This window comes from Phaenicophaeus curvirostris, chromosome 17 (assembly GCF_032191515.1).
Source record: "Phaenicophaeus curvirostris isolate KB17595 chromosome 17, BPBGC_Pcur_1.0, whole genome shotgun sequence".
NCBI classification, from domain to species: Eukaryota; Metazoa; Chordata; class Aves; order Cuculiformes; family Cuculidae; genus Phaenicophaeus; species Phaenicophaeus curvirostris.
Genome location: NC_091408.1, coordinates 1441508 through 1468105, shown reverse-complemented (window position 1 = coordinate 1468105; position 26598 = coordinate 1441508). Strand labels below are relative to the sequence as shown.

The 26598-nt window shown below is 43.9% G+C and overlaps 1 protein-coding gene across 1 annotated transcript; it reads right to left on the bottom strand.

Moving 5' to 3' along the window:
* Positions 1-1384: 1384 nt before the first annotated feature.
* PITPNB (phosphatidylinositol transfer protein beta) lies at positions 1385-22764 on the bottom strand. The gene is made up of 11 exons (XM_069870653.1): positions 22673-22764; positions 19481-19511; positions 18444-18589; positions 17118-17209; positions 16658-16665; positions 15368-15442; positions 14103-14186; positions 8964-9041; positions 8619-8729; positions 7499-7621; positions 1385-3319 (listed from the first exon to the last, which is right to left on the bottom strand). Exons 1-11 carry the CDS (start codon positions 22690-22692, stop codon positions 3269-3271), a joined length of 819 nt encoding a protein of 272 aa, XP_069726754.1. The 5' UTR covers positions 22693-22764; the 3' UTR covers positions 1385-3268.
* Between the last annotated feature and the right edge of the window lie 3834 nt (positions 22765-26598).

Below are 26598 nucleotides of genomic sequence, written 5' to 3'. Positions count from 1 at the left end.
GCTTTACAAGCAGGCGCCGACCTCTGGAAACGCAAATGGGGTGGTGACAGGTGTGGCAAAACGGGTGATGCTGGAATCAGGAGTCCCAGGACCGCGGGAATGGCCTGGCTGCACTCGGCGTGCGACACAGGAATACGAACAATTCAACATAGCTCCTAAATGCAGCCAAATCACCTGAGTTTTGGGAAATTTAGTGAGTTGTCTTATCAGAGACATTCTCAGACTGCTCAGGGAGCACTTAGAAAGGTGTTAGGGTGAAAAAAAAACCTAACATACCTAAAAATCCCAAACCACAACCCTCGGCAGGGTTTTCACTGACATTTCCCAGTTCACACATTAAGGCAGAAGATGGAAAACATCCCCGTTTTTTCAATGATTATAAAAAGTCCTGCAGAAAAAAAGCAAATTCCCTCCAAGACTCTTTCAGACCACACTTATGTGCAGCCAAGTGATGGATTTAAAAGGTTACTGCTGGAATATGGTTCACAGCAGTCTATTGCAGTGAATAAATATCCCGTTTACATATCCATTATAACAAAACTACGTTGCACTTCCATTACTTCACGTTGGTTTGCCATCTGGAAGCTAAACAAGCTGTGTAGTAAAAAGAGAATTCAATTTTGCATTTACCAAAAGGAGCCGTACAAGTTGGGATTTACAGCAGGCAGGAATCTGCCCCCGGAGTCAGAGATGTGCGCGGGCAGGAACACAGCTCGGAGGGCTCAGTCGTCCTGAACAGCCCTTTAGGGTTCAGCCTGGAGAAGAGAAGGCTCCAGGAAGAACTTGGAGCAGCTTCCAGTTCTGAAAGGGGCTGCAGGAAAGCTGGGGAGGGGCTCTTGATGAAGAAGGGCTGGGATAGGATGAAGGGGAATGGTTTTCAGCTGAAAGAGGGGAGATTGAGATAAGATACTGGGAAGTCTCTGCACTGGGCAAGGCAAATTCCACACATCCCCTCCCAGTGCCAGTTGGGCAGTGCTGTAGCCTCCTCCTCCATCCTCACGCAGGCAAGAGATGTGGAATCTGCAGCAGCTCACAGCATGAAAACGGTCACAGAGCATCCCAAGAGCTGCTACAGACCACGAGCACCAAACCCAAGTGCCCACAGCACTGCCAGCCCAGCACACAGAGGCAGGCACCATACACAACAAAAGCAAAACCCTCTGCCTACTCCCGACAGGGCAAGGTTCTAGCCAGGTGCGCGTTGCTCTGCTTGTAATCCTAAACCAACCCAAAACCCCATCACTACCAGCACTCACACAGAGGTTTTTGCTCACCACCACTGCTGCGCATCCTTAGAGGATTCCAAACCTGCTCATACAGCTCAACAACACTAAATGCCAGCTTGTTAGCAAACTGCAAATACTAGTACCTACGACAAGAGACAGAGCATTTTATGATCAAATTTATTTAATTAAATGTCATTGACTGTTTTGCTGTAGGTCACACCAGAGACTGCCAAAGGAAACGAAACATTTTACATTCACTACAAGATTCTCTCCAATTTTCACAACTAGTCCAAAACCATGAGAGTTGTAGGGTCCCTTTCCCTCAGTTTGTGTTACGGCTCACGTGAATGACAGCGGGACTTGTATTCCAGCACAGAAGAGAGAACAGAGCCCTTGGGTTCCTGGCGTGCAGCTGCCCTCCTGGCTGCACACACTGTTAAAGCCGGACGCGTGTGTGTCTGCGTGCGCGCGTCTCCAGGGATATTCCCAAACCCAGCCTCCTGATGCTACAGAGCACAAACAACCATTTAACTGCGAATCCAGAAAGGAAACAAAAATGAAATTAATTTTGCAGCACAGAGGGTAGGAGGGTGAAATCAGAGCAGCGAGAGGTCCGAACACCCACAACCTGGAGGATGCAGGGTGCCAGGCACACAGCACCCCCACGCGCTGGCAGGACAAGCCCTGCGGCAGACCTGAGAGCTCTGGAAAACTTTGTCACTGCCCGTAATGGAAATCAGATCCCTCCTTCTGTAAGCAAAGCAGGTCCAATGATTCCAAATTATCTGGGAGACGATGGAGACAGAAGCTCAAGCACAGCTTGCCCCACCAGGTTTTCTGGTGACACTGGGAGGAAACCAGGCATTAATAGAATTTTATCTAACGAGCATATTTAAAATAATTTGTTTCTGATCTAGCAAGCATTTTGATAATATATATCTATGATACGCTCTGAATAGCTCCTTAAAACCACCAGAGACATTTTCCCTACTGGAGCGCTATCTACAGGAGGTCTTTAGTACATCGTCCTGTCTGCACCTATTAACAAATATCAGAGAAACACATCAGATTTAAACTTTCATCAGATCTGAAAGTATACATCACTTTTAAAGTGTATTTTCAACATGAAAAGAGCTAAAAAATCCCAATTATATCCCATTGCGTAATGTGTGTGAAATCAAGATCATTTGCATAGCTTCCAAAGTGAAACTCCAGAGAACAGGGATTTCATAGACACGAAGCATTCCTGCAGGGAAGGGCTATCTCACGCCCTTCCCACCACTGCGTGGCCCAGGAGACACTAGAGATGCTCTATAAGTATCATCAGTACCTTTGCCTAAAACACCAGCTTCCAGAAAACATCAGTTTGCAATTATTTTATAAATCACAAGCCATTTTTCCTTAATCTTGCCAATTTTAATGAAGAAAAAACATTAGCATTTCAATGTACAAAAGTCTGATAAAACATGACTTTTTTTTCCTTTTAAGTCAATGAATGGGTAAAGTCTGGGTTAAACTTACTCAAGAGTAAAAGTCCTCCAATTTCCGCTCACAAATTTTGTTCTGATTTGACTATAGGATAATGGCAATCCAGAAATAAATAGCTATAAATACATTCATTGTTCCTATTCCAAAAATAATTAAGTAGGGAAGACACAAAACTGAATTTAACTTATCAAAGTCTGTTTCTTTACGATGAGACCTGGGCAAGTTTTATAGCAAGTGACTCGAGACGGGGAAAAAAAAAAACCACGTAGAGAATCAATTGGTCCAGTATTGACATTCATTAAACATACCAGTTAGGATAATTCCGCAGTTAATTCATCCTTTAAATGACCTACTCAGTTGATTTTTATTTGTTTCAGGTATATATAATGAAAGTAGTTTCCTTGGAATCGCTGCTGAGGACAGGCAGAGTACCCTGGAGACGCTGTAACAACCCCCTTCCGTATGCATGTGCGTATATAGAATTATATACAAATAATCATGCATCCACACACACGTTTGTATATCAACACTGCATGTGACAGTGAAATCCATCATCATTCATCATTGGCAGCACTTGTTCCTCTGACTTGGCCTTGATTACGTAACTGTGGAGAAAGAAAACACACACAATTCAGCATCAATAGTTTCCTCTAACAGCATGTTCCAAATAGGCAGTTGTATTAATCTCCAAGAAAAACAGGGCAGGGCAGGCAAGACATCACCAGGACTGAGCACATCACACCAAGCAACGCAAGAAATGGGAGGGAATCTTAATACGGGTGCTGTCTTCACTGGCAGACAGCAGCTCCCATCTGAGGAGCTCCGCTAACGAGCGGATTCGGGGGATCCCATCTGTGGAATTAAAGCAGTCCCAGGGAAACACCAGCGTTAAAGTGCTGGACACAAATACTCAACAGCTTCAAACTCTGGGACAACCCATTTCCCACAGTAACAGCTTTAACACCCTTTACCATTTATAAATATCTGCGTGGAACTGGGTTTCAAGAACTTAACATGCTTCGAAGAAGACAGCCCACAGTTTCCCTAAGTTAGGTGGATGAAGCCCACCCATTGCTCTGCTGCTGTGGTGTCCCTGTCCACGGCAGGGGGTTAGAACTGGATGGTCTTTAAGGACCTTTCCAACCCAAACCATTCCATGATTCTACAAGAGTGATGCTCACTGACTTTTCTGACCTGTGCCGAGAAGGCCCCTTTGGGCTCGGCACTCAGCGCCAGCCCAGTGATGACCACAGGTCACACACGTCAGGTTTCTGTACCGGCTAAGCACAAAGAACCAGGTGGCGTAGCCAATGCCTCTGACGTTCTGCCACCAGACCGAGCGCCCGCCCAGCTGATCGCAGCGCCCGTCTCTTATGCACCCTGGACGCCAAGGGTCACCTCCCACTGTTGATCATCACATGGTTGTCCAACAGGAGGGAGGGAAGGCCCACAAACGTTATCTGAATATACATCCACTCGGACTATCTCTGCCAGCAATTCCCATCCATCAGAACATTAATCGCTTTTCTCCTTTTCCCTCCAGCAGGTGACTTACACAGCTTGATTTGCCTCAGAACCTACAGAGAACTCCTCTAGACGTCAGCAGCCAAAGTGCCTCGAACGGAACCCTTCTTACGCATCTAAACGTAAAATAAAACTGTGAGCTACCACATACAGAACCTAGCGTGCTGTTGGTTAGTAAGAGAGAAGTAACGATCTACATGACCAGGAGTGCTTTTCCCTGGCCAGGGCCAGAATCAGCCTCAGCTACAGCTGAGGGTTTTGGAGACAGGGTATACAGTATTTCTTTGTGGTGAGGAAGCCTGGGAACTATACAGCAGCTGTAAATGATGCTGCTTAAATATTTAACAGCCTGTGATGCTTTGGTAGGGAGCCACACTGCTCAAAACACCCAATGTGGCATTTCTGCCCTCCCAAAGACATGGGATAGGTCAGTCAATGCTTTGGTTGGATACTCTTCTATTACCCTGATGCGTATTTAATGAAGCCCAGGTGCTTCTCATACCCATGAGTCAGATTCTTAAGCCACTGAGTGAAAGATAAAGAAAATCAGTGAGAAAAGGATGGGTTGTGATAGAGAAACTCTGGAAATACACTGATGAGGATTCAGAGGGAAACACAAACAGTAACAAAGGCAGAGATCCTGACTAAGAAGTCAACTTAAGATGAAGAACAGGATCAAGAAAAGAATTGGAACGTGCACAGAATCCAAAGAGAAGGATTAGCTCACACCAGGAAGAGGAAAGGGTGTTGATGAGAAAGGGAACAGCAACAGAAAGCAAGGTATGTCAGAAAATGTAATGCTGCCAGAATTCTTAGATTTGCTTCCTGCCGTTGCTTGTTTTTAAGCACCACAGAACTGCACAGGGTAACTTTGTCAAAAAAGCCGACTGTTCCTCTACAGGGATGGAAGCATGAAGCTGCTTTTATCATATTAAGACCCTTATCACTAAGCACTCACTTCCCAGAGGCCTTGACCATGAAATATTTTGTGGTATGCTTGGGATTGAATGGACATTTCTGTTTAGCACCATGGATGAAGTTGTCAAATATGAAACAAAACCAAATTATCCGAGATAAAAATAGCATTCATGTTTTATTGGGCAGGGTCATTTTTGCCTTTAGGTGTTCTCCAATAATGCATTCCACCACAAAAACCTTGAAATAGCATCATTTCCAGGTGTTTGTAGGTACTCCTGTTGTAACAGTCCAGAAACCCCCAAGTATGTAACTGTAGGTCCCCACTCCTCTCACACTCCACAACACACATAGAAAAGCTGTGTTAGTGTCACTAGTCAATACATTTTGCTTGTGAAAAACTGACTTTTTCAACAAATAACACTTAAGTTCTTGATGCTAATGTCTTGCACACAAGCTATTTGAAATCATCTATTTGCACTGCTTTGCAAAACAAGAAAATAGTCAACAAATACATTTCATACTACAAGAGGAGGATAAATGTTACACCCAGAAAGATGTGATCCAGGCTTTGCTTCAGGTAAAACTAAAAAGCAGTCAATATTTTGCAAAAAAAACCCAAACCCAAAACAAACAAAAAACCTAGAAGTTACTTACCAGTGAGAAATGTGAAACAGAACTGTCTACAAGATGACAAACATCCACAGAGACACAAAAGGGAAATGTTCTCTCACACACAGATGTGCCACACACTGCTCGCTCTCTCCACACCCACCTGGTATGCGCTGCTCACACTGCTCCTAAACTTTCTCAGGGACAAGGGACAGGATGAAGCCCATTTCATTCCAAATTAAGAACTACAGGTGTGCAAAAGAAAACTCTGCTGATAATCAGTTACAGACAGGAAAGTGCTTACTCTCCCTCACAGACACCTGGGAATAGGTGGCCCTAGAAGCAGGTTCTGGCATAAAGTAGAATTAAAGACTAAATCAGCATGATTTGAGTGAACGCTGCTATTGTCAAAAACATCCAAATGTCATTGAGAGAGTACTATGTTTGCAGGGGTAGGTGACCATCATTCTTTTCCAAAGCATGTTATAGGAACAGCTAGAGCAGAAAAATCCTTCAGCTTACTTAAGAAGAAAGTGTGGTTTTACCCACTTGGAACATCTACCTTTTACATACAGGGCAGTGAAGGATGACTTCTAAATCCAGAAAACGCCTCTTCACAATGCAAGATGGCTCCACACAGTTCAGAAAGTCCAAACACAGAGATCATAACAAGTGGGGATGGAGAAGCTATAGCTAGTCTTGATACTAGACAAGATGTGCTCAACATAAACCACAAAACACACTTCAGAACCACTGTCAACAGCAGGTCTAAAGTACCCAGCAATCTGTCGAAAGATGTCTGGCAGCTGAAATCAGTTAAACCATGTGAAAAAGCAAGTTATAGCCGAGGACACATCATATCTTGAAAGAACCGAGACAATGGAAGGCAAGCAACAAGCTGAATGGGTTTGGGGCATAAAGCAATTGGCAGAACTGGAAGGAAATAGAACTGCAAATCCAAAGACTGCAAAGAACTTTAAAATTTAATCAGCAAGATTTAAAATGAGAAAGGTTCATGCTGAAGGCCAGCTCTGGGAAGACGCTACAGAAGGCAGTTTCCTGCCTAGCTTGTGCTGCTCCTCTGCCTCTTATAGGAAAGAGCAGGCAGAGTGTCCTACAGAGCAGCTTCCCTCTGGACACCAGTCCAAAGACAGATCAGGCTGTCACATCCATTAAAGCATGAAAACTGACACTATGTCAAGCCTATTAATTTTACTGACTTCCTTTCTGCAAGTGAAATTCTCAGTTTTGGTGTGCTCATCGGGATGAGCAGAGTCCCTGTCAGGACATATTCAAGCTTGCTTGAAGATGTACTTTAAGAGAAAATGAAATCAGATCTAATGGTGATTAGAAATGAAACAAAACAACACACACGATGGAAAACCAAGATGACAGCCCTGAATTCTAACTGACAAGTGGTATAAAAGCACCAAATGGGACATTGTGCAATGGGTTTGGTACCCTAAATAAAGACATGGTTGGGGCAGACATCCAGAATTTAGTGACATCAGAAATATTTACCTTATAGCCACTTCCCACTTGACACCACACAGTATGGAGAAGCTTGAAGCGCATGGGTCTGCACAGGAGGATCACTAAAGGGGCCGTAGTGTTCATCAGCAATTGCCCAAACACACACACAAGGGGATGGACACAACGTAACTTGTGTCAATTCCCAGATAAATCTACAGGTAGACAGCACACAAACATCCGTCTTCAAAAAGCATTCTTACCGCTTCCAGTTCCTTTTGGGTTTCATCCTCCATTCTCCTAATGTCTTCCATGCTCAGATCAATCCACTTGTCAATCCAACAGAACAGCTGGCGATGGAAGTTGGTAAATATCCTTTTTTCTTGCTTTAAGAAAATAAACAAACATCAGATAATCGACTTACATTTTGCCCAAGAGGGTGAAGTGACTGCAGCTGTTCAAGTCAGAAAGTTATAACCTTTAGGTGCCTGCTGTTTCACACTGCTACAGGTTCAGCACCCTGCTGCCTCTCCATCTCATCTGCAATTACTGCTGTTTGAAGCTTTTATCTTCTACTATTGTGTTTATTGAGATTCCAAACCATTTAATGCAGCGAGCTATGCAGTCTGCTCTGAACTGAGAGCCTTGGTTCCCACAATGAAAAAGGGCTGGTGCTGAGTGTCCACAAGGAAACGCTGTGCCCAAGCGCTACTCGAGTATCATGTTTTGGTTAACTCACTGATACAGCATACTTCTCTGGGTTGGAAAGAACTGGCAGGATGGTCGATTAAACACTTTGCCTAGACTTAAGTTTACATTCTAAATACTTCGTCATATTTCAAAGACTATTTTACAATTCATCTTCTGATATGAATACTGCCCACTAAATACAATACAACTGCCAACTAAGCCCTAGAGCACAGGATTCTACTCATGCCACACCTGGCTCCGCAAGCATTCAACTCCAAAATAATAAAATACTTCAGAATTAGCAGAAACGAGCAGTTTCATAAGAAAAACAGAACATAAGATACAAGAGAAACACCAGCACATGTTTATGCCATTTTCAACTTACGACATATAAAAGAATCAAAGAACTCTCATCCTGGCAAGTGCTGCTGCTTAAAAGATCAAGCATTAAACCTCTGTGACACACTCTTTGCTTATACTTTTGCTTTTTTAACTTAGGAAGTTATTCCAGCCCCACCAATGAAACACCACTGCCATATCAGAACACAAATGGCTGCACTTGCTGAAGGAACGAACAGGAATTGCTTGACTGTTCCCTGTTTCTCCTCAAAAACTGCCAGGTGAATGCAGCACCACCCTACCCACCTCCAGTCCCACCACCCCAGGGCATTCCGGCAAGGGAGAGGCACTCACCTTTTGTATAAGGTTTTCGACTTTGTTCTGCAGTCCCCACCACTTAAATTTGATGGTCACCAACTTGTAAGCACACATTTTCGGACACTCCTCATCAGTTGCGAGTTCTTTCTGTTCATGGATAATGGGAAGGGAGTCTTAATTTTCTAAAAATGTACTTTAGTCAGATTAATATAGTTATTAGAAATTATAAACACAACATGGGCCTGCAATGTGTACTCAGGGACCAGAAGGCCAACTATATCCCAGGCTGCATCAAAAGTGTGGCCAGCAGGGAGGCGATCCTCCCCCTCTACTCCTTCCTCATGAGACCCCACCTAGATTCCTGTGTCCAGTTCCTAGTACCTTCCAATTTGGCCCCAAAGGTCCTCTCCTCGTCTTAACTGACTGGAATAATGCAGGGTCTTCATCAGCTTTGTAGTCCTGTAATATAAAAAAAAAAAAAAAACCCTAAGAGTCAGGGGGAAAAAAAAAAAACCCAAAACAACCAGATTTGATATCCCACTGTATCAAGCTCCTGTTCAAGGTTACCACATTGCTTCTCCTGAACAGCCTGAGCAGGAGACGGGGAGCTGACCTAAGTTTGTGTTGCACACTCTCTCACACCCACTCATTCACTGTGCATCACCAGCAGCGCCCATCATCTGTTTAAGCAGCACACCAGGGCTGCTGTCAAGGTCAGAAGTTTCTTGTGCTGCGCTGTGGGAAATAAGCACAATCTTATCTGTTTTGTCAACTTCTGAAAGGAAAAGAAAGCAACAATACAGAAACTACTGTGCTAACGTATTCCAAGCCACGACATACGCCCCAGTCCTGAGAACGCAGAACAGAGGGAAGAAGGCATAAAAGGAACTAATTTGCTAAAGTAGAAATTGCATAATCTCAGTCTGAGACATCACCAGGCAGAACATGGAGTGAAAGAAACACCAGAGAAGGAGCTACTGGCACCCCTCCTACATCAGAGAATTGGCACAAGTAATTTCATCTGTAAACTGCTTCCAAGATGACTTCAAACTAAACCTTTCCCTTTCTAACGCATCCCCCTACAGTCAAAATTAAGTACTATCATCAGCAAGACACACATGAATTTAAGAAATGGCTCTCTGAATATCAAACTTGAAATACCGCTCTTCCTCCTGAGCCATACTGAAACCATCCAGCTGCATCACCACCACCACCGCCACGTGTTGTGGAGAACAGGTTGCCCTAGACAATGGGGCTCAAGTTCTTGCAGACAAAGGCATGCATATAAGCACATGCAAAATAAACACAGGTACCGTAACATTATAGAGCAGGAATTGTGGACGATGTTATACAGGAGACCGCTGTTGGGAGGCTGAACAGGAGACTGCAGAGATTCCCCCACAAGCACACTGGAATGAACTGCCAGATGTGAACTTCCAAATATACAATGATCAGAACACTTGCTCAGGTAAGAATCTGCTTATGTGAGAATCTTTGTTTTGGTGTTTAAACTCTCACATACGTAACCCTGATCTACCAGGTTTACATTGTGGAATTAGTCGACCAGATACCTCAGAGACACCTAAGCCCACGTGACGCTGTGTGATCTGCCATCCTCACTTTCACTGCACAGGGACACCAGTACAAAGCAACTGTGCTCCTGCAGTTAGGACCCACATATAGGCACAGCTGAAAATACTAGGGGGGGAAAGGTTATCTACAAGCAAAATGCAGGAATGAGTATTTTCAAAGAAAATAAATGAGTCATGCTAAAGTTCTCCGTGCTGAAGACCACATACAGAAGCTTTGCACCAAGACCTTCCAAGCACTCAGTTAACCCAAAGCTTGCTAAGGACAAAAAAAAAAATCATCTAGATTAAGGTCTAGATGGACAAGAGAGCATTGTAGGACCTCTTCTCAATACACAAACCCTATCAGCATGTGAGGAAGAGGACTGGACTGAAGCCAAAGTACAAATAAACAACAGTTCTTTGCAGAGTTTAGGGAAAATACCCATGCAGCAAGAGCTTAACTCCTGACAGCAACAAGTCCTTCTTAGGAAGAAAACCAGGCGGCTGTCGGAATAAATATTACATCTAAGGAACCCTAGAGCCCTCTTGAAAGCTAGACAGGCAAAACATGATTACACAGCGGCACAACAATACAGAAGAGCTAAAAACCATTTCAAAGAAATACACAAATGTCATTTCATGGGCAGTTTCTGCTCAAAAACACAACATAATATGCATGAATGCAAGAAACTGTTCTAAAGAATTATTTGGAGAGATTGTGAACCACATACAATAAAACAATAATTGCATCAAACTCAATCTGGGTGCTTCTTTCCCCATTCAGAGCACGATAAAAGATCAAAATCAGGTTGATCAAAGTATGTCATTTTCCCAACTCAGCATGAGATTCCCAAGTCTCATAACTCAAACACTCACCAGCACTACTGTACCCTTAACTGAGCTGTTAAAATCATTTGTGTATTTTGGGTAGACTTAGCTAAATGGATTATAACGACAAATGCCTTGCAGTTGCTTCCCACCTCTTGAAGCTGTGCTGGAGCTACAGAGCTCTATCAGGCAAACTAGTCCCTGGAATCACCTTTGGAAGAATGTCAAGGCTCAAATGAAGGCTCCATGGAATGTGCAGTTTAAGACGCATTCTTCAAACAGCAGAACTCAAGTCCAACAAAATTTGGGGCTCTCTCATCCTTCTTCAAAAAGAAATGTTTTCAATTTTTTAAAAGAACCTAAGAGTTCTGATACTTTTGTTAATACAGAGTCACCTTTATGACCTGGAAAAGATGTTCCAAGACTGCTACCAATCAAATGCACAATGATACTAAGTTTCTGGATAATATGGAATTTCTAGATGCCTATCACATGATTAATTAAGTCCAAAATGGAAGATGACCACCTATAAGCAAAACAGCTCTTCCACTCAAGAACCTTTCAGCGCTCCTTTACAGACTACAAAGGAAGAGCAGGTCCGATATTCCATCACATTTCTTCAAGTTGCAGAACAAGGGCTAGCACTTACTGCACACCACACAGAACACCACCTCTTCAGGCATGTGTGAAGTCATTTGACTGATCTGTAAAATTATATTTTCAGAACTTTGTTTCAAGTAATAGAATGAAGATCTACTATGACCTACAACAAGACTTAATTCCTCAGTTGTAAAAAAGCAGCTATAAACCTGATTTCAATTTCTTTGTTTTCACTACACTCCACTTTCCTACAAATTGATTCCAAAAGCATAGCCTCTTCTGATGTTAACTGAGTGTTCACTTCTGCTTACTCTTTAAAAAGTCTTGCTCTCCTGGGAAGTGTTTTTTATATACAAATCACAAAGCAACACAGATCGAATGCTGGAGCTGATTAAGAGAGGGCAGGGTTAAATTTATATCTAAAGCAAGCCACAGATGTTGGCCAAATTATTTCTATACAGACTTAAATGAGCATGAGTGAGCATATGTATGCCATTAGTATCTTAAAGAAACTTATTTTTACATTTATGCTGATTCTGAAAGTAAAGTTACCGCTACACTACAATGGGTTGGACAGGGTTCATTCGCTGAACAAAAGGATAAGTCTTCAATATATGAAAACTTTTAGCAAAATTGCTGAATCTCACAAATGCAGTTCCATTTTTCAGTCACACAGTTATCCAAGATTGTACATCTGGATTGCTTTTCCTTTCAAAACTATGACTGAGAAAATAAAAGTACAAATGAAACTTTGCTTTGGCAACACTATTCCTTTTCCCTAAAAAAATGAACACACCAAGAAACCCACCCAGCCACTTAGAATGGTAATTCCCAAACAGCATGCATCAAGCTGTACAATGCACAGGATTTCAGGAACCGCTCGGTGTGAGCCAGTGATCGCTCCAACAACACTGAACAAAGGCAAAGACACTGTCAGGAAAGAACCTCTGCACAATTACATACAGGTAGAGCAGCTAATGCTTATATAGATGTTCACTTCCCAAAAGCAGCAGCTTTCCCTGAAGGTACAAAGCAAGCAGTAGCTCAGGGCAATTTTGTCACTATGATGTGGCTGAACTTCCCCCTGAAATTCTTCAACTTCCATTCCCTGGGCTTCCTAAAGCTATAAGCATAAATAGGAGGACTCCCTCATGGAGATAAAAGCAGTAAACAGAGAAAAAGGCCAGAAACTGCAAATTTGCACAAGAGAAGAGTCCATGAAGGCTGTAACCATGGGTCCAGACAATTTCTGCTGTCTAATCCTTCACCATCAAGGAAAGGGGGCAACCACGTGGAGTGGAAAGGGCATTAGACTACAGAGAATTGAGTTATCAAAGTCTTCGTAAGAGTCCGAGTACAAAGTCACCCTTTGTTTAAAGCAGTCGGGACTTTGTAAAACCGAATTTCTGGGAGATTAAATGGAAATGAGAATTTGTATCACATGGTGAAAAGTAGCCCGAAGTATTCCTACACAGCAATGGGCCAGACTGGAAGTTTGAGCTTGACAGAAGCACAAGCCATGTTAGAAGTTACTAAAAAAGGAGGAGATTGTAGAAACATCAAAAGAGACTCGAGGCTCTGGATTAATTCACTCTGCACTCATAGTTTTGATTCTCTGTAGGTCAAATATACAAAAGATAGAAAGAAGAGAAAAAAAAAAAAAAGAATAACGTACTGAAATCATTTCCAAGGACTTCCACGCATGAAATGCCTTCTACATGAAGATGGACTTAGTGATAAGAACCCTTGGCTTGAAAAGACAGGATAAAGAGGAGTTGGGGAAAGGAAACGAAAATATCTTACAGATTTTGATCATAAATTGTGCAGAAAAGAGAATTAAATTAATTGATAGAGGGAGAATGTTTCTTATTCATCAGTCAGGCGAAAAGGAAGTATTTTTTCTCCATGACATCTAACACACGACAGAATTCATGATGCCAAACAGGCTAGAAGCATAAATGGGTTCAAAACTGGATTCTTTGTGCTCAAGGGCATATAAGGGGCTAATAAATGCCAGAGGCCAGCTATACCCACTGGCTCTGGAAACCCTTTAAACACAGACTGAGCTTTCAGAGATACTCATCTCCAAACTTCCAGTACATACTGCCAAGTTCATCATCCTTCCACATGTATCTGATGCAGACTACTCACAGGACACTGAGTTAGAAGGATCTTTGTCCTGAGCAAAAAATACAACTTCCTTTAGCATACTATCTGTCAGCCTTCAGTGCAAAGGACACCGCCCAGAGAAGTCGTGCATGCCCCATCCCTGGAGGTGTGCTAGAAGTCTATTGCCCTTCATACCTTAATAGCACAACCAGAAGCCAAATCCAGCAGACAGCATGCGTAAGAAGTATTTACTAAGCGTGGAACTTTGGAGTGAATTATTCTAGTCAAGGCAATTTTCATTTATATGTTGGGTAAAATCCATACCATTTTAGTTCGTTCACAACCAACACAAAGCATCGATGGAATGAGCTGCATGCTACATCCACATCCCAACAGCAGAGCTTTTACTTACTCCTGGTTCTACTTGAGTACTATCTGCAATATCAATATGGACAACTTCAACACTCTTCCATGTGTTTGGATCTAAATTGTGCACCTGCAAAAAGAGAAAGAGGAATGATTTCCATGCTGTCACCTTACACAGCGGCACCTTACGCAGTACTTATGTGTGCCATGGATTTTTTCTGGCCTTCACAAAGGTAGCAGTCTCAAAACATATCCTTTCTTCCTCTGCCTTTGTAAAAGGGAACAAGCTCCACAGATTAATTCACTCACCAACCAATTTTAAGCCAGCACAAAGCCTTCATTTCTACTACATCCAGGAAACTTGGATTTAAGATTAAGCTGTATTCTTCTGTCACATTCATTAGTGCTAATGAAATCAAGCTCTAATTAGAAACATTATCTATTCCATAACCTGCATGAGCTTTTTGATCTAGAAAGAAGCCGCACTAATTCCAGAGTGCAAATAAGGCAGGATTCAACAATCTGACTAAATCTAATGGGTTCCCTAAACCACAGGGCTGCCTTTAATAAACCACAATTGAAGTGTGTGGGGTCTGAAGGTGAATAAATGTGCTCAGCTTAACCTCTGTAGTCTGTTAGGCATACCTAAACTTCCAGTTACAACAAGCAGAGCTGTCCCAGAAACCCACTCCTCTCCTCTGTAGCACATCCAGCACTACAGTTCATCCCAGCACTGAAAATATACTGACAACTGTTCCTTTGTTGATAGTTTATAAACGTTTGTCACAACAGATAAAATATCTCCTGAAGAGACCTGTGAACCAAGTCAGCTCTTTAGGGAGGAAAACCAGAGTATCACCAGCCTGGAAGATTTACAGAAGCAGCTCCAATATGTAACTCTACTGAAACACACACAGATAAACTCCAACAGCCTTGTGAAACCTGCTGTCAAACCAATCTAACAGTCTAGATAGCACTAGCATATCTAAGGTAAAAGAACGTAAAGTTAAAGAAGAACTTAATGAAAATCTATTTAAATATTTGAGCAAGAAACAAGCATCTGCATCAACCTCAACATGAAAAATTAAAACCTTTTCTTGCTCTTGCATCTCATTAGGTGAGACAGCTTAACCACCTTGGAAAGATTTGAACAACATTTTTCTTGCTTTATGCTAATCCCTGGCAGGACTTTGGCTCTAGGCAGTAATTATGCACCATTACCATGTACGGAACGCTTTACCTGGGTGACTGCATTATTATTTATATATTAGTTATATATTACTAATGCTTGGTACCCGAATCCCAACTCACATTCTCTGACGTCCCCAGATCCGGTTTATGCCAGGTCTCAATTTTTATGAAGAAGTCATCTTTCATGTATTCATTCTGTAAGAATTAAAAGAAAAAAGCATGAGTCTGATCACACCTCTCTGCTTAAAGTTTAGATAAATGGTGTTTACACCTGAGTCATTACTAAGCCCTTCACTGGCAACACATTCCATTCACGTCAGAAAAAAGCAGCCTCCTTTAAGCACAAGGAGGTAACCAGTATCTAAATTTTATCAGCTCTAAGCACTAAATTAAACCAGTTACATTTGAGAAACCCAAATCTAACTCTGTGCATATAAACAGAAATAAAACTGTCATTGACCGTCCTTTTTCCTCATCCCTGAAATTCTTTACATTCAAGCACTTTTCAAATTAAGACTGCAGCGGAGACAAAACAACTAAAATATATCTGCATGGTATTTTTAATAAATGAGACTATCGTGAGAGGCAGGGTTAATAGCTAATAAACATGGGATATTACTGCATAGCACAATTACAATCATGAAGGTCCAGCTACCATCACACTGCATGTTTACAGACTGGCAGAGAACACTTCTGATTTCAGAAGTAAGAAAGTGCACACCAGCATGCACACGTATGGTGATGAGTCAAGCTAAGCAGTTTACAAACTCTTACACTGCATCTACCTAGCAACTATCTAAATCAATTTGGCAAGTGAGCAGATAAAGTAATTCGATATTAAACTTAGAAGCTTCCTTAGAACAGGTCACCAAATTACATACACAGGAAAAGAAAGTCTTAATGATCTCTTTCCTACGTATCTTAAATAAACAAACCCGCTCAGCCCCCAGTGACGAGAATCTATTCAGATTCCCAGTTAATCCATTGTCACCGAGGCAGGATTTCACTTTACAGAAACAGGATTTCAGACAGTTAGGGTCCAATTTTATTTCATCGTTCTTCCTGCATTCAAGGGTGCAGAAACTTCTGATTTGGCCTTATTTTCTTTTCTTTTTAGCATTACATCATATCAGGACAGGCATTATGCAGCTGCAATGGTAAGTAAAGGCATAAAAGATGATGTAAGAAATGAAAGCATTTCTCTGAGAAATTACAGTTCTTTCTAATTATAGCCCAGTGCAGACAGTTAAAGAAACAAGGAGCTCTGTGCCAGGAGCCCTGGCATAGAAGGTTGGAGCTAAAGACATGCTCTGGACTCTGACTTGCTAGAGCCAGAGTCAATTATAGCATCAATAACAAAACACTTTTCAAAAAAACCAAGATAGGACTGATAGGAATTCAAATACTCACTGTCACAACTGGTCATTGGAGACACATGCAAGGAAAACAAAAAGGAAACACAAGTGTTATTAGATATGAGTTCATTATGAGATACTTCAAGCTATTCAACAGAAACACAAAGGAAGTAGATCCCACTCCTAGAACGTAGTAATTAAAAGTATTAAAATAAAGCAGTCACCTTCATCTAACAGCGTATAAAGAACTAAAGTATTTTCAAACAGGTTCTGTTCCAGACCTTAAGAGAATCACCTCTTCAGTCTTAGCCCAGGGACACTGGACACATGGACTCTGCAGGAACCAGTAAACTCACTCACCAAGGCTGCTCCCTCTGCAAGAGGGGGGATCTCACAAACACCATATTAAAATCTGAAACGTATTTACTACTTATTCGCACCCTCTTTGCTCCTAAACCATTTAAGACCGTTCCCCTACTGAACAATGACAGCAAATCACACAGCAGGAGACCTACTTGTTCTACAGTAGGGATACGCATTCCAAGCCTTCTCATGGAACACCAGGGAGCCTTCTGGAGCAAACATTCGTATGAAACCAGGAACTTTACTACAGGGGAAAAAAACATTTTAAAAGCACTGTCAATTTTCGCCAGCTGAAACTCCTCATCGATTTACTTCCACTCGAATAAGTAAGGCACATTCTACCTGAGCACATTAAAGATTATGATCTATAAGTTACACACAGTTAAATACACAGGAACTCCAACAACGTTACTGACCACAAAAGAATTAAGAGAAAAAATGCAGTAGGTAATAATAAGACACTCGAGAGTGAGCTAGAATAGCTTTGGATAGCTTTGGAAGTGTAACGATCATGATGAAAGCTGTGCTCTCTTTTCTCTTCAATAACAGCAACCACAACTGTCACATGAGAGCACTGCTCAAGAGATCTCTCCTCCAAACTCTGGCAACTGCAGGTTCACAAGCAGGCAAGCTGGTAATTTGGCCTGCCCACAGCCTGGAAGGAAGGGCTCTCCACTATTTCAGCCATGCCTGAAGAGGGAAACCGCAGCCAACTGCAAAGGTACTCAGTTCTTTAACTTTTTATATCTTTTTTTTTTTCCTCAATCATAAGCATCCTCACAACTTGACAAAGCATTAAAATTCTAGCACCATGGCTGCCTTTGCAGAATGCAAGCTCCATGGAGGAACACCAGCTGTTAATCCCAAGATGTTCAGACCCCATTTGGGTCAGTTTTCCAAACAGGCCACGTTTCACCCACTCTGTAATGCATGTAACTTCTGAAAACTTTCTTTGCCTCACTCATTCTCCCTCAGAAAAGCATTACCCTAACCCCACAAGAACTTGTGTGATGCCTTTTAGAGTGTTTTTCAAGAGCCTTCAGGACTTCAAGAACTCCTTAATAGCAGATCATATAAAAACATTCTTCCTTTATAATACAATAACCATCCTCCTTTTCTTTATCATTCTATACTAACATTCCTGTCCTTTGGGCTATCTGACACATGATCCATGAAGCCAACCCATCATTTTGGCTACATACTAAGAATTCAGACTATTTCTACTGAGAAATGCATTTCCCTATTCACAGATTGGATATTTTGCATGGTTCTCCATTTCTCTATCCCACATATTTAACACCCGCTATCATTCACGTGTTTTTCCACTCACCAGAGCATTCATGCGCAATTCAGCAAATTAAAGAGTGGTAGAAAACCACAAGTGCCCTAGAACAGTAAACAACGAAAGGCTGCCCTCACTCTTAAATACTTCTCACTCAACACCAAGTGACCATAATAGGTACTGAAGTTTTTCTCACCTCTTTAAATGATAGATTTTGTGAGTATATTGTCCCTGCTCGCCCTCCTTTTCATAAGGCTCGTTTGTTAAGACTTGAATTCCTTCTCCACCTCCTGTTTCATTTTTGCTAGCTTCTGCCACGGAATAAAGTTGCCCAACTTGGTACTGAAAAAGGTAAGAGAAGGGAAATTTCAATACTGAAGTTAACCAAAACTTTTAATGCGCTAAAAATTTAGCTGTTTCCAGTGAAAACTGATCACACAAAGTTATCAGGCAAGTAAAATACACCACATAAAAATATTTAGTAAAATATGACAATCTGCTGACAAAATGCATCTGTAGTTCCCAAGTCCAGGTCTAAGCTCAACTACAGATTAATACAAGACTTGGGTACAGCACACCAAATCTATCATACCTCGTTTTTCTCATCCCAAAAGCAAAGCATGTACGTTGTTCATAATTGTGTAAAAGAAAGTAATTTTCAGTTTATGGATTTTGAAATGACTGATTTCCCACTCTGACACCTCCTAAATTCACAGCTTTAACCAACCAGATGTTGCTCTCACAGGACCCATAAAACACAAATCACAGAAGCAAGCAAGCAGGACATTCTCTCAGGTGATGTTCACACACTTCATGGCTCTTATCTACATTTATCTCAGTGACATCTAAACTGCTGGTTTCAGATCTTGGAAGATGATTCCCACCTTTGCCTTTAGGAAAAGGCCTGGAGTCACTCAATGCCTTGATTAGCAAAAATTCTGCTACGGTGCAGAACTGCAAAACTTTTGTTTCTTGCCTGTAAGGGTATAGCCGCTCAGAAACAGCTGAAGGCTCTCTGCCTGCAGGCATTTGCCTCTTTTGAAATGCACTGACTTGTGAGGTTAACTCCACTTCACTGGTGGGAAACTTACCTGTGTCACACAGATGGGAACTTACCTGTGATGGGCACACAGTACAGGAAACACCTGGATCCAGGTCAAGCAGGTTTAAGAAAACCACTCACATCTTCCCACCCATCACCCCAAAATAAAAGCAAGTAGGATGAGAACATACCTCTTGCACGGAGCAAGGTAAAACCACTCGGCTGAAAGAAGAAAAGAGCAAATACAACAAAATGAATAACTAGGCTTCATCTGCAGATAACAGATATAAACTTTAACAAAGACATTCAAGGAAGAAATACCAAAATGAGTTAATTCAAGTTTTCCTTTTAGACATGCCCTGTGGCAGTAAGGCCACATGGACACAATGCAACAAACCCTAGCAAAATTCAACATTACAAAAGGAAAGAACAAAGGGCTTAATGTTAAAAGCTGCAGAGGAGAGCCAAGAAATCTAGGATCTACTTCCAACTCTGCCCTAACTTGTATTGTACTGTATTTGTTTAAACTTTGAGGCACAAGCTTTCTTCAGCTATTACAGTGACCTGTCCCACCTGTATTTAATTTAAAAGGAGAAACCTTTTTGTAGGCCTTCAGAGCCTACAAATTAATTTTGCCAATTACAACACTTAAAAATCATTTAAAAAGCAATCACCACTCCTATTCTATTTAGGTGGCAGGAGCAAGGGCATCTTAGGCAAATGGTTTATTTCTGCTGCAATACACTGTAAAGTCAACAGCAGTGTCCTGAGACACAAGAGGTGGCTTTTCACAGCACCAGTGCACTGCACACAGCCTTCTGCAGTCTCACCTCACATCATAACATGAATAAAGATGATACAAACCATTAGTGTTGGAAAAACAACATCACAGAACCCCAGCATTTCAAGTGTTGTTACCTCCCTTAATGGAAACCTTATGACCATCAAGATTCAAGGCAACACAACCCTCCTGAAAGCATGAATATACATTAAGCTTGTTGACTGTTCTAGAGGAGAGAAAGTTACAGTCAGCCATTCAGGTGCTACCCCTGCTGTGTCTGCACTTTGTGAATAGTGAGTTGAATACAGGCTTGTTTAGATACTGCTATGAAAATTACTTCAGCAGCTTGAGTGCCCTGAACTGCCCCTGCACGTCAGTGAACGCAGCACCCCTAAGAAAACAAAAACCGTCACCCCTGTGGAGCAAATCCAGGCTTGCAATTTCCACGCAACTTCTTCATCCCTTACTGGATAAAGATTTTTCTATTTGCCTCACTGAAACAGTTTAAATATAAACTGTGAAATCTTCAGAGAGAAACTGAGAAAAACATAATCTGCCTTGAACGTTGGCGAGCACCAGGCTGAAAGCAGAGCTTGCATCCAAACCCAGAACAACCAAATAGCAGTCAAAATAATATTTTCATAAGGAGCCCTATTATACCTCATTTTAACGGATCAAGTGGTCATTAAACTGTTTCTAAAGCTCACTAGCAAGTCCAAGAGAGACGGAAGACACTGTTGGCATTAGCAGATGCTGACTCTGTATCTAGAGAGGATGCGTTTGTGGCTTGCAAAGCAGTATAGTAGATTTTTTGGGCAACTTCATTTTCAGTGTTTAACAAGACAATAAGTAAAGCAGGAGTATTATTGGGAGAACACAGTAAACGCACAGGTACAAGGCAAGGTGAGGAATTAAAGCACAGAACAGTAAGGAACAAGAGGTTTTTGAACTTAAGAATGATGACACGTAATGCAATGATTCAAAAGAGCCAAGTACCAAAGAAATATATGAGCTTATAAATTATGAGTATCCTGCCCACCATTATCTCATAGGAAAGGTCAGAAAGACAGGCAGCTTCAAAACACAAGAAGAGTGGGACACAGTCCTGCATTCCGTCCTGCCAGGTGTGGCACTGGCATCTCAGACTTCTCAGGCTGCACCTGCTATATGAAGTTCAGGTAAGCTACAAAGTAAGCTTGGAAGCCTGTTTGGAACCTCACAAACAAGTTCATTACTATCTTATTTTGAACCTACATGTCACCTTTACTACCCCAACAGAGGCTAAGTGCTACCAGACTTGGAGATAATTTAAAGCCAAAGGGGCGGCAGGGAGAAACAAATCAGTCAGCGGCTTGTTAGCAGAAGACCTCATGGGAAAGATCTGCCCAATTACATGGAGAGCCCTCCACCACCAGCAGAGACAGCTACACAGAGATGGACACTGACACCGCTCCAGGGCTGTCACTGCTGCTGCTCGAGCTCCTTTCTAAGCAGGACGGGGTCTCAACTAAGAAACCTCCAGGACACGGCACTGCCAGCAGCCCCTGCCACCTTCACAGCAACGCAGCGGCATCGCTACCTTGGTAAAATGCTTGCTCCAAGGGAAAGAGTTTGGGGAACTCAGAGTGTAAGGACACGACTCACTCCAGGGCAGGGACACCAGTCAGGGCTGCAAGCCCCGTGCCACCATCCTGCAAGGCAAAGCAGCAACAGAAAGCTGACAAGTGGGACAGGGGGAGTGGGGCCCAGTGGACAGAAACAGCAGCAGAGCAGAACGTCCCAGTGATACTGAAAATCTGGGTGAATAAACCCTCTTAAGAATCATTTTTGAGTTTTAGAAAGCAAGCACTCTTTTATCAGCCCTGGGTGACACAAGGAGTGATCTCTATAACAAGCAATGAGACAAGAGCTAGGATGGAACGTATTTCTGACTTGTTTAAATTCTCCCAGAAATCTTAGGCGTATACTATTACTTTCCAGAGACTAATTTTGATGTTACTACGAACTTCACAACAGGCAGATCTCTTACCGATTAGAAGCTGTCTGCAGCTCTGACTAACCCTGCATTTGAATCACAGAATCACTAGATTTGAAAAGACCTCTTAGATCATCAAGTCCAACCATTTGAGCTGGGGAAAGGCTGCAAACAGAGGGGATTAGAGAAGACACCTCTGCTCAGCATAGATCACACTGAATGCAAGACATTATCATCTCTAAAGAACAAACAGCGTCTGGGGAAACACTGTTCGAAAGCCAACACGCTCTCAGAGGGACATTTCGCCCACCTTTCACAAACCACAACTATTTAGATGAAGCTTAACTCTACTTTAGCTAAAATCAAAACATTCCACTATTTGTAACAGCAAGCACGGGGGCCCCCGCCCCGCCCGGTGTCCCAAGGCCCCACCCGGGCCCTCCAGGCCCCACACAGGGAGCGGCCGGGCCCGGGAGGCCCCGCGAGGCGCGGGCCGGGCGTCGCAGCACGGATGGCGCCTGGGCCGGTCCCGGAGGGAGCGGAGAGGCGCCGGTGCGCTGTGCCGGGCCCCGGAGCCGCCGCTGACCCCCCTCCCGCCCGGGCTCGGCCGCCGCCGCCCCGACTCACAACTCCTTTATGAGCACCATCTTTCGCCCGAGGCCCGCACTGCGCACGCGCGCCGGGCCCGGCCTGCACCGCGCGCTTCCGCCGCACGCCCCGCCCCCCGGGCCCCGATGACCAATCGTGGCTCGAACAGCCCCGCCCACTGCCCGCCCCCGGACGCCGCTGACCAATCACGGCTCGACTAGCCCCTCCCTAGGCTCCGCCCCCGGCCGCTGCCCACCAATCCCGTGCGCTCAATCCCGCCCCAGGCCCCGCCCCCGTCCGCTGAGGACCAATCGCAGTCCGCCCCGCCCCGCGCGCGCTCCTGCCGAGGAGCAGAGCGGGAAGCGCGGAGAGAGGGAACGGGGTGAGGGGAGGGAGGGGAGGTCTGAGGCAGAAATGTTTCCGTGTGAGGCGGGGAGGCCCTGGCCCAGGTTGCCCGGAGCAGTGGAGGCTGCCCCATCCCTGGAGGGGTTCCAGGCCAGCTGTGGGAGGTGTCCCAGGGCAGGGCGGGGAATGGGCGGGCTGTGCGGTCCTTCCCAACCCAAACCCTTCCAGGGCTCCATGAAGCTCCGTTCTGGTCTGGAGAACTGGAGATGTTCAGCCACCTCGTTCTCTTGGAAAGCAGAGGAGGCACCTTCCAGCCAGCTACGCGACCAGAGAGACGTTTTTTTGGGGAGAGGGAAGTAAAAATGTCCTTATGGAGTGAATTTTAGGCAAAATCCTCCCCCTGCGGGTTCCCTCACCTCTGGGCTGCCCCCATTTTACCACACAAATAAAAACCAAATAAATCCATAACAGGCTGCCCAGGGAGGGGGTTGAGTCCCCTTCCCTGGAGGGGTTTAAGGGACGGGTGGACGAAGTGCTAAGGGGAATGGTTTAGTGTTTGATAGGAATGGTTGGACTCGATGATCCGGTGGGTCTCTTCCAACCTGGTTATTCTATGATTCTATGAAAAGACACTTGGACTGTTCCATCACAGGGTGCAGCGCAAGGAGCTGCAATTCCCGTGTCCAGTGCTGCCCTCTCGTGAGAGAATTTCTTTTCATCCTTTATCCCATTCACAGGCGACAAGAAGTTAATCAAAGGACAGACAGACACAGGACAGGGACAGCACTGGGCTCAGGCCTTCCTGCACGCTCTGGTCCCACCGTCCTGCTGCTTGTCCCACCCCTTCTCCGGAGAAGCCGTCTTCCCCAAGTTGTGTTTGCCAGCAGCTGGAACTAATGAGGATTTACACACCAACTCCCCTCAAGGAGAGCAGAAATTCACAGATAGGAAAATTAAACGTTGCCAGATGACCCTCCCACAGATAAACGGCTTTAAAGACAATCCTCGATAGGCTCTGCCTATGAAAACATATTTTCATTCAAGTCTCTCGCAATGTGGAAGGCGGATGCAATGGAAACTACCGCTCAGACTTACGCCTGCGCTGGCTTACTCTACAAGGCAAATAAATTACAAAGGACTGTGCCAGGGCACAGTGGTGGGGCTTTAAGTGCCTGCTTCCCGAAATTCTCCAGCATTCACTACTTGCCTTTATTTGGTTTTTCAGAACCCTGGCTGAGCGCAGTCCCCTGCTGCTGCTCCTTCCCCATATGGACAACATTTGTCTCTTGTTTACTCAGCCAGCTGCAACGCGAGCTCTCCCCAAACCCCTTATTCTCTTGTTTATACCTCACTTATACCACACACGATAGGATGATCCGGGTAGCTGCATCCTGCCGATTCCAGACCCGCATACAGACAAACCACTTCAGACCAGCTCGTAGTGTTTCTCAACGATCTCTTCTTGCGGAGGGGATGCCTCCCCAGCAAGCTGCTCCTCGTGGGAGTCCTCCAGCCCCGCGGAAGGAGCCAACGCTGGCAGTGGCTCCTGACTTTTGTCAGAGGCTGAGCCTGCAGACTGACATCCTGAACACAGGTTTGTGTTGCAGGAGGTGGAATGGTGGGGTTAAAACAGTTTCAGGAACACTGGGCCATGGTCACACCATGAGCTGGGCCCTGTCCCTAAGTCAGTGTCTGTGCAGAGACGCTAGAGACTGTGCTAGGTGTGTGGGTGACTTTTCAGGGACGTTGGGAAGATGCCCACCTCTGGAGTTCCTTTCCTCTGGTCCCCAGCACCGTGCTGCAGTGCAGGCTCTGCTCTCGCTCTCGTGCCTTCCCACCAGCTGGAACAGGACCATTCCCTGCACCCGGCCAGAGGGACGAGAAGGCAGAAGCTGCTGCCCTGTGCTGCCAATGCAGGAGCCACCACTGGTTCTCCAAAAGAAAACCACTCCCTTCCTTTGAGTTCCCAGGCCCCTATATCTCCTGTAACAGAGAGATTTGTAACCAGGACAAACATTTCCATACGATGAACTGGAAATGAGCCGAAGACACTAGTCACGCTTTGCAATTCCACAGCCCCAGGCTGCAGAGCTCAGTGTGCCACCTCTGCTTCTCAGGTTAGAGGAACAGAGTAGGAACCAGCCGGGTGTTAGGACAGAAGACAGCGTGCTAACAAATCCCCAACACCACCCTAGACCAAGAGACTACAGGACTGAGAGAACTCATGCTTTAATAGACACTGAAATCACAAAGGAAGAAGGCCAAATGCCTTAGCAATTTCAATAAAAATATGAAAATCTTTTTACATGGTAAATTTCATAATATAAAAAGTTTAATGCTGTCTGGAAACAGAGTTTTAATTTACAAAGAGAGTCCATATAGGCCAAACATGGCTAACACACTGCGTACAAGGAAAGCAAGTGCTAAAGGGCTGCTGCCTGGAAGAGTCTTTGCTGACAGTCCTCTGAGTTACCATCTTCAATGCTCGTCTGAAGGAGTTCTGCAACCAAGGGGCTGAGTTTTCCCACACCATCAGCAGCCTTTCTGGACACCATGGCAATGCGATGAACCCAAACTGCTCAAACCCACTGGTACCACCTAGCCTGAAACTGCCAGTGTTTCTTACCAGATGCATGGCTATTTCTGTGCACCTGCATCTATCAAAGAGATGTTCACCAAAGGAGTTTGACCTAAGGAAACGAAACATGGCCTGGGGTGATACATATGGGTGTAGCATCCCTCCAATGCTTTTTCCTTGTTAAGTAAGGTATGATTAAAAAGAAGGAAAATCAGTACCAGGCCAGAGTTCAGGCTAACCAATAGAATCAAATTAAACTGGATTTTGATCAGAGAGATCGTTCACTGTTCCCATATAGTTGGAGCTAAAGACAGTCAACAAAAACAAATCTGTAATCTCACACAGTAAAACACAGTGGGCAAAACCAAACCGAAATACATTCTGTGGCCTTGGGGAATGGCTGCAAGTGGCAGGTTTAATGGGAAAGTGGATAACACCTAATTCTTGTTGCTCACTGTATTAAGCAGTGTTGTCACTTGTACCATGCACAAATACAACGACGACAAATGCATTTCAACTCCACAGAAGGAATTCTAATATCAAACGGAGAACATGGTATTTCCATTTCCTGAATTTCTCCACATACTGGGCAAACCTGATAAAAACTCTTTTTTTTTTTCCTCACAAGGGGGTCATTTCTCATTCAGGGGTGGAGGAGTGAGGCACAAGGTGTGTGAAGCATCTCCCAGCCATGAGCAAGCATGCAGCTTCATGGCCCTCGGTAAACCGATGGAAGTGCCCTGTGTCAAGTCCGTGGAAACACATTTCCCAAAGGACTTGTTCTAGTGACACTCACCTTCCATATTTATACAACACCGATTTCCCAAATACCGAACTCCCTCTACATCTGAACCCTTCCCTGTTTCCCCCTCCCGTAAAACAACAACAGAAAAACCACCCCCCACCCCAATTTACCCCTTTCTGAAAACTTCAAGCCAGTGTGAAACCTCCTGGCAGCATGGAAATGGGTTGTACCAAAATGGCAACAAGGAATTTCCACAGATTAAAAGATCTTTAGTTATGGAAGTAAAATACAAGTAAC

Coding starts and splice junctions, on each gene's coding strand:
- PITPNB (XM_069870653.1), bottom strand. CDS start 22,692: ATGGTGCTCATAAAGGAGTT. Junction 19,512..22,672: donor ATGGTGCTCATAAAGGAGTT/GTGAGTCGGGGC, acceptor TTCTTCTTTCAG/CCGAGTGGTTTTACCTTGCT. Junction 7,622..8,618: donor TCGAAAACCTTATACAAAAG/GTGAGTGCCTCT, acceptor ATTTTCTTAAAG/CAAGAAAAAAGGATATTTAC.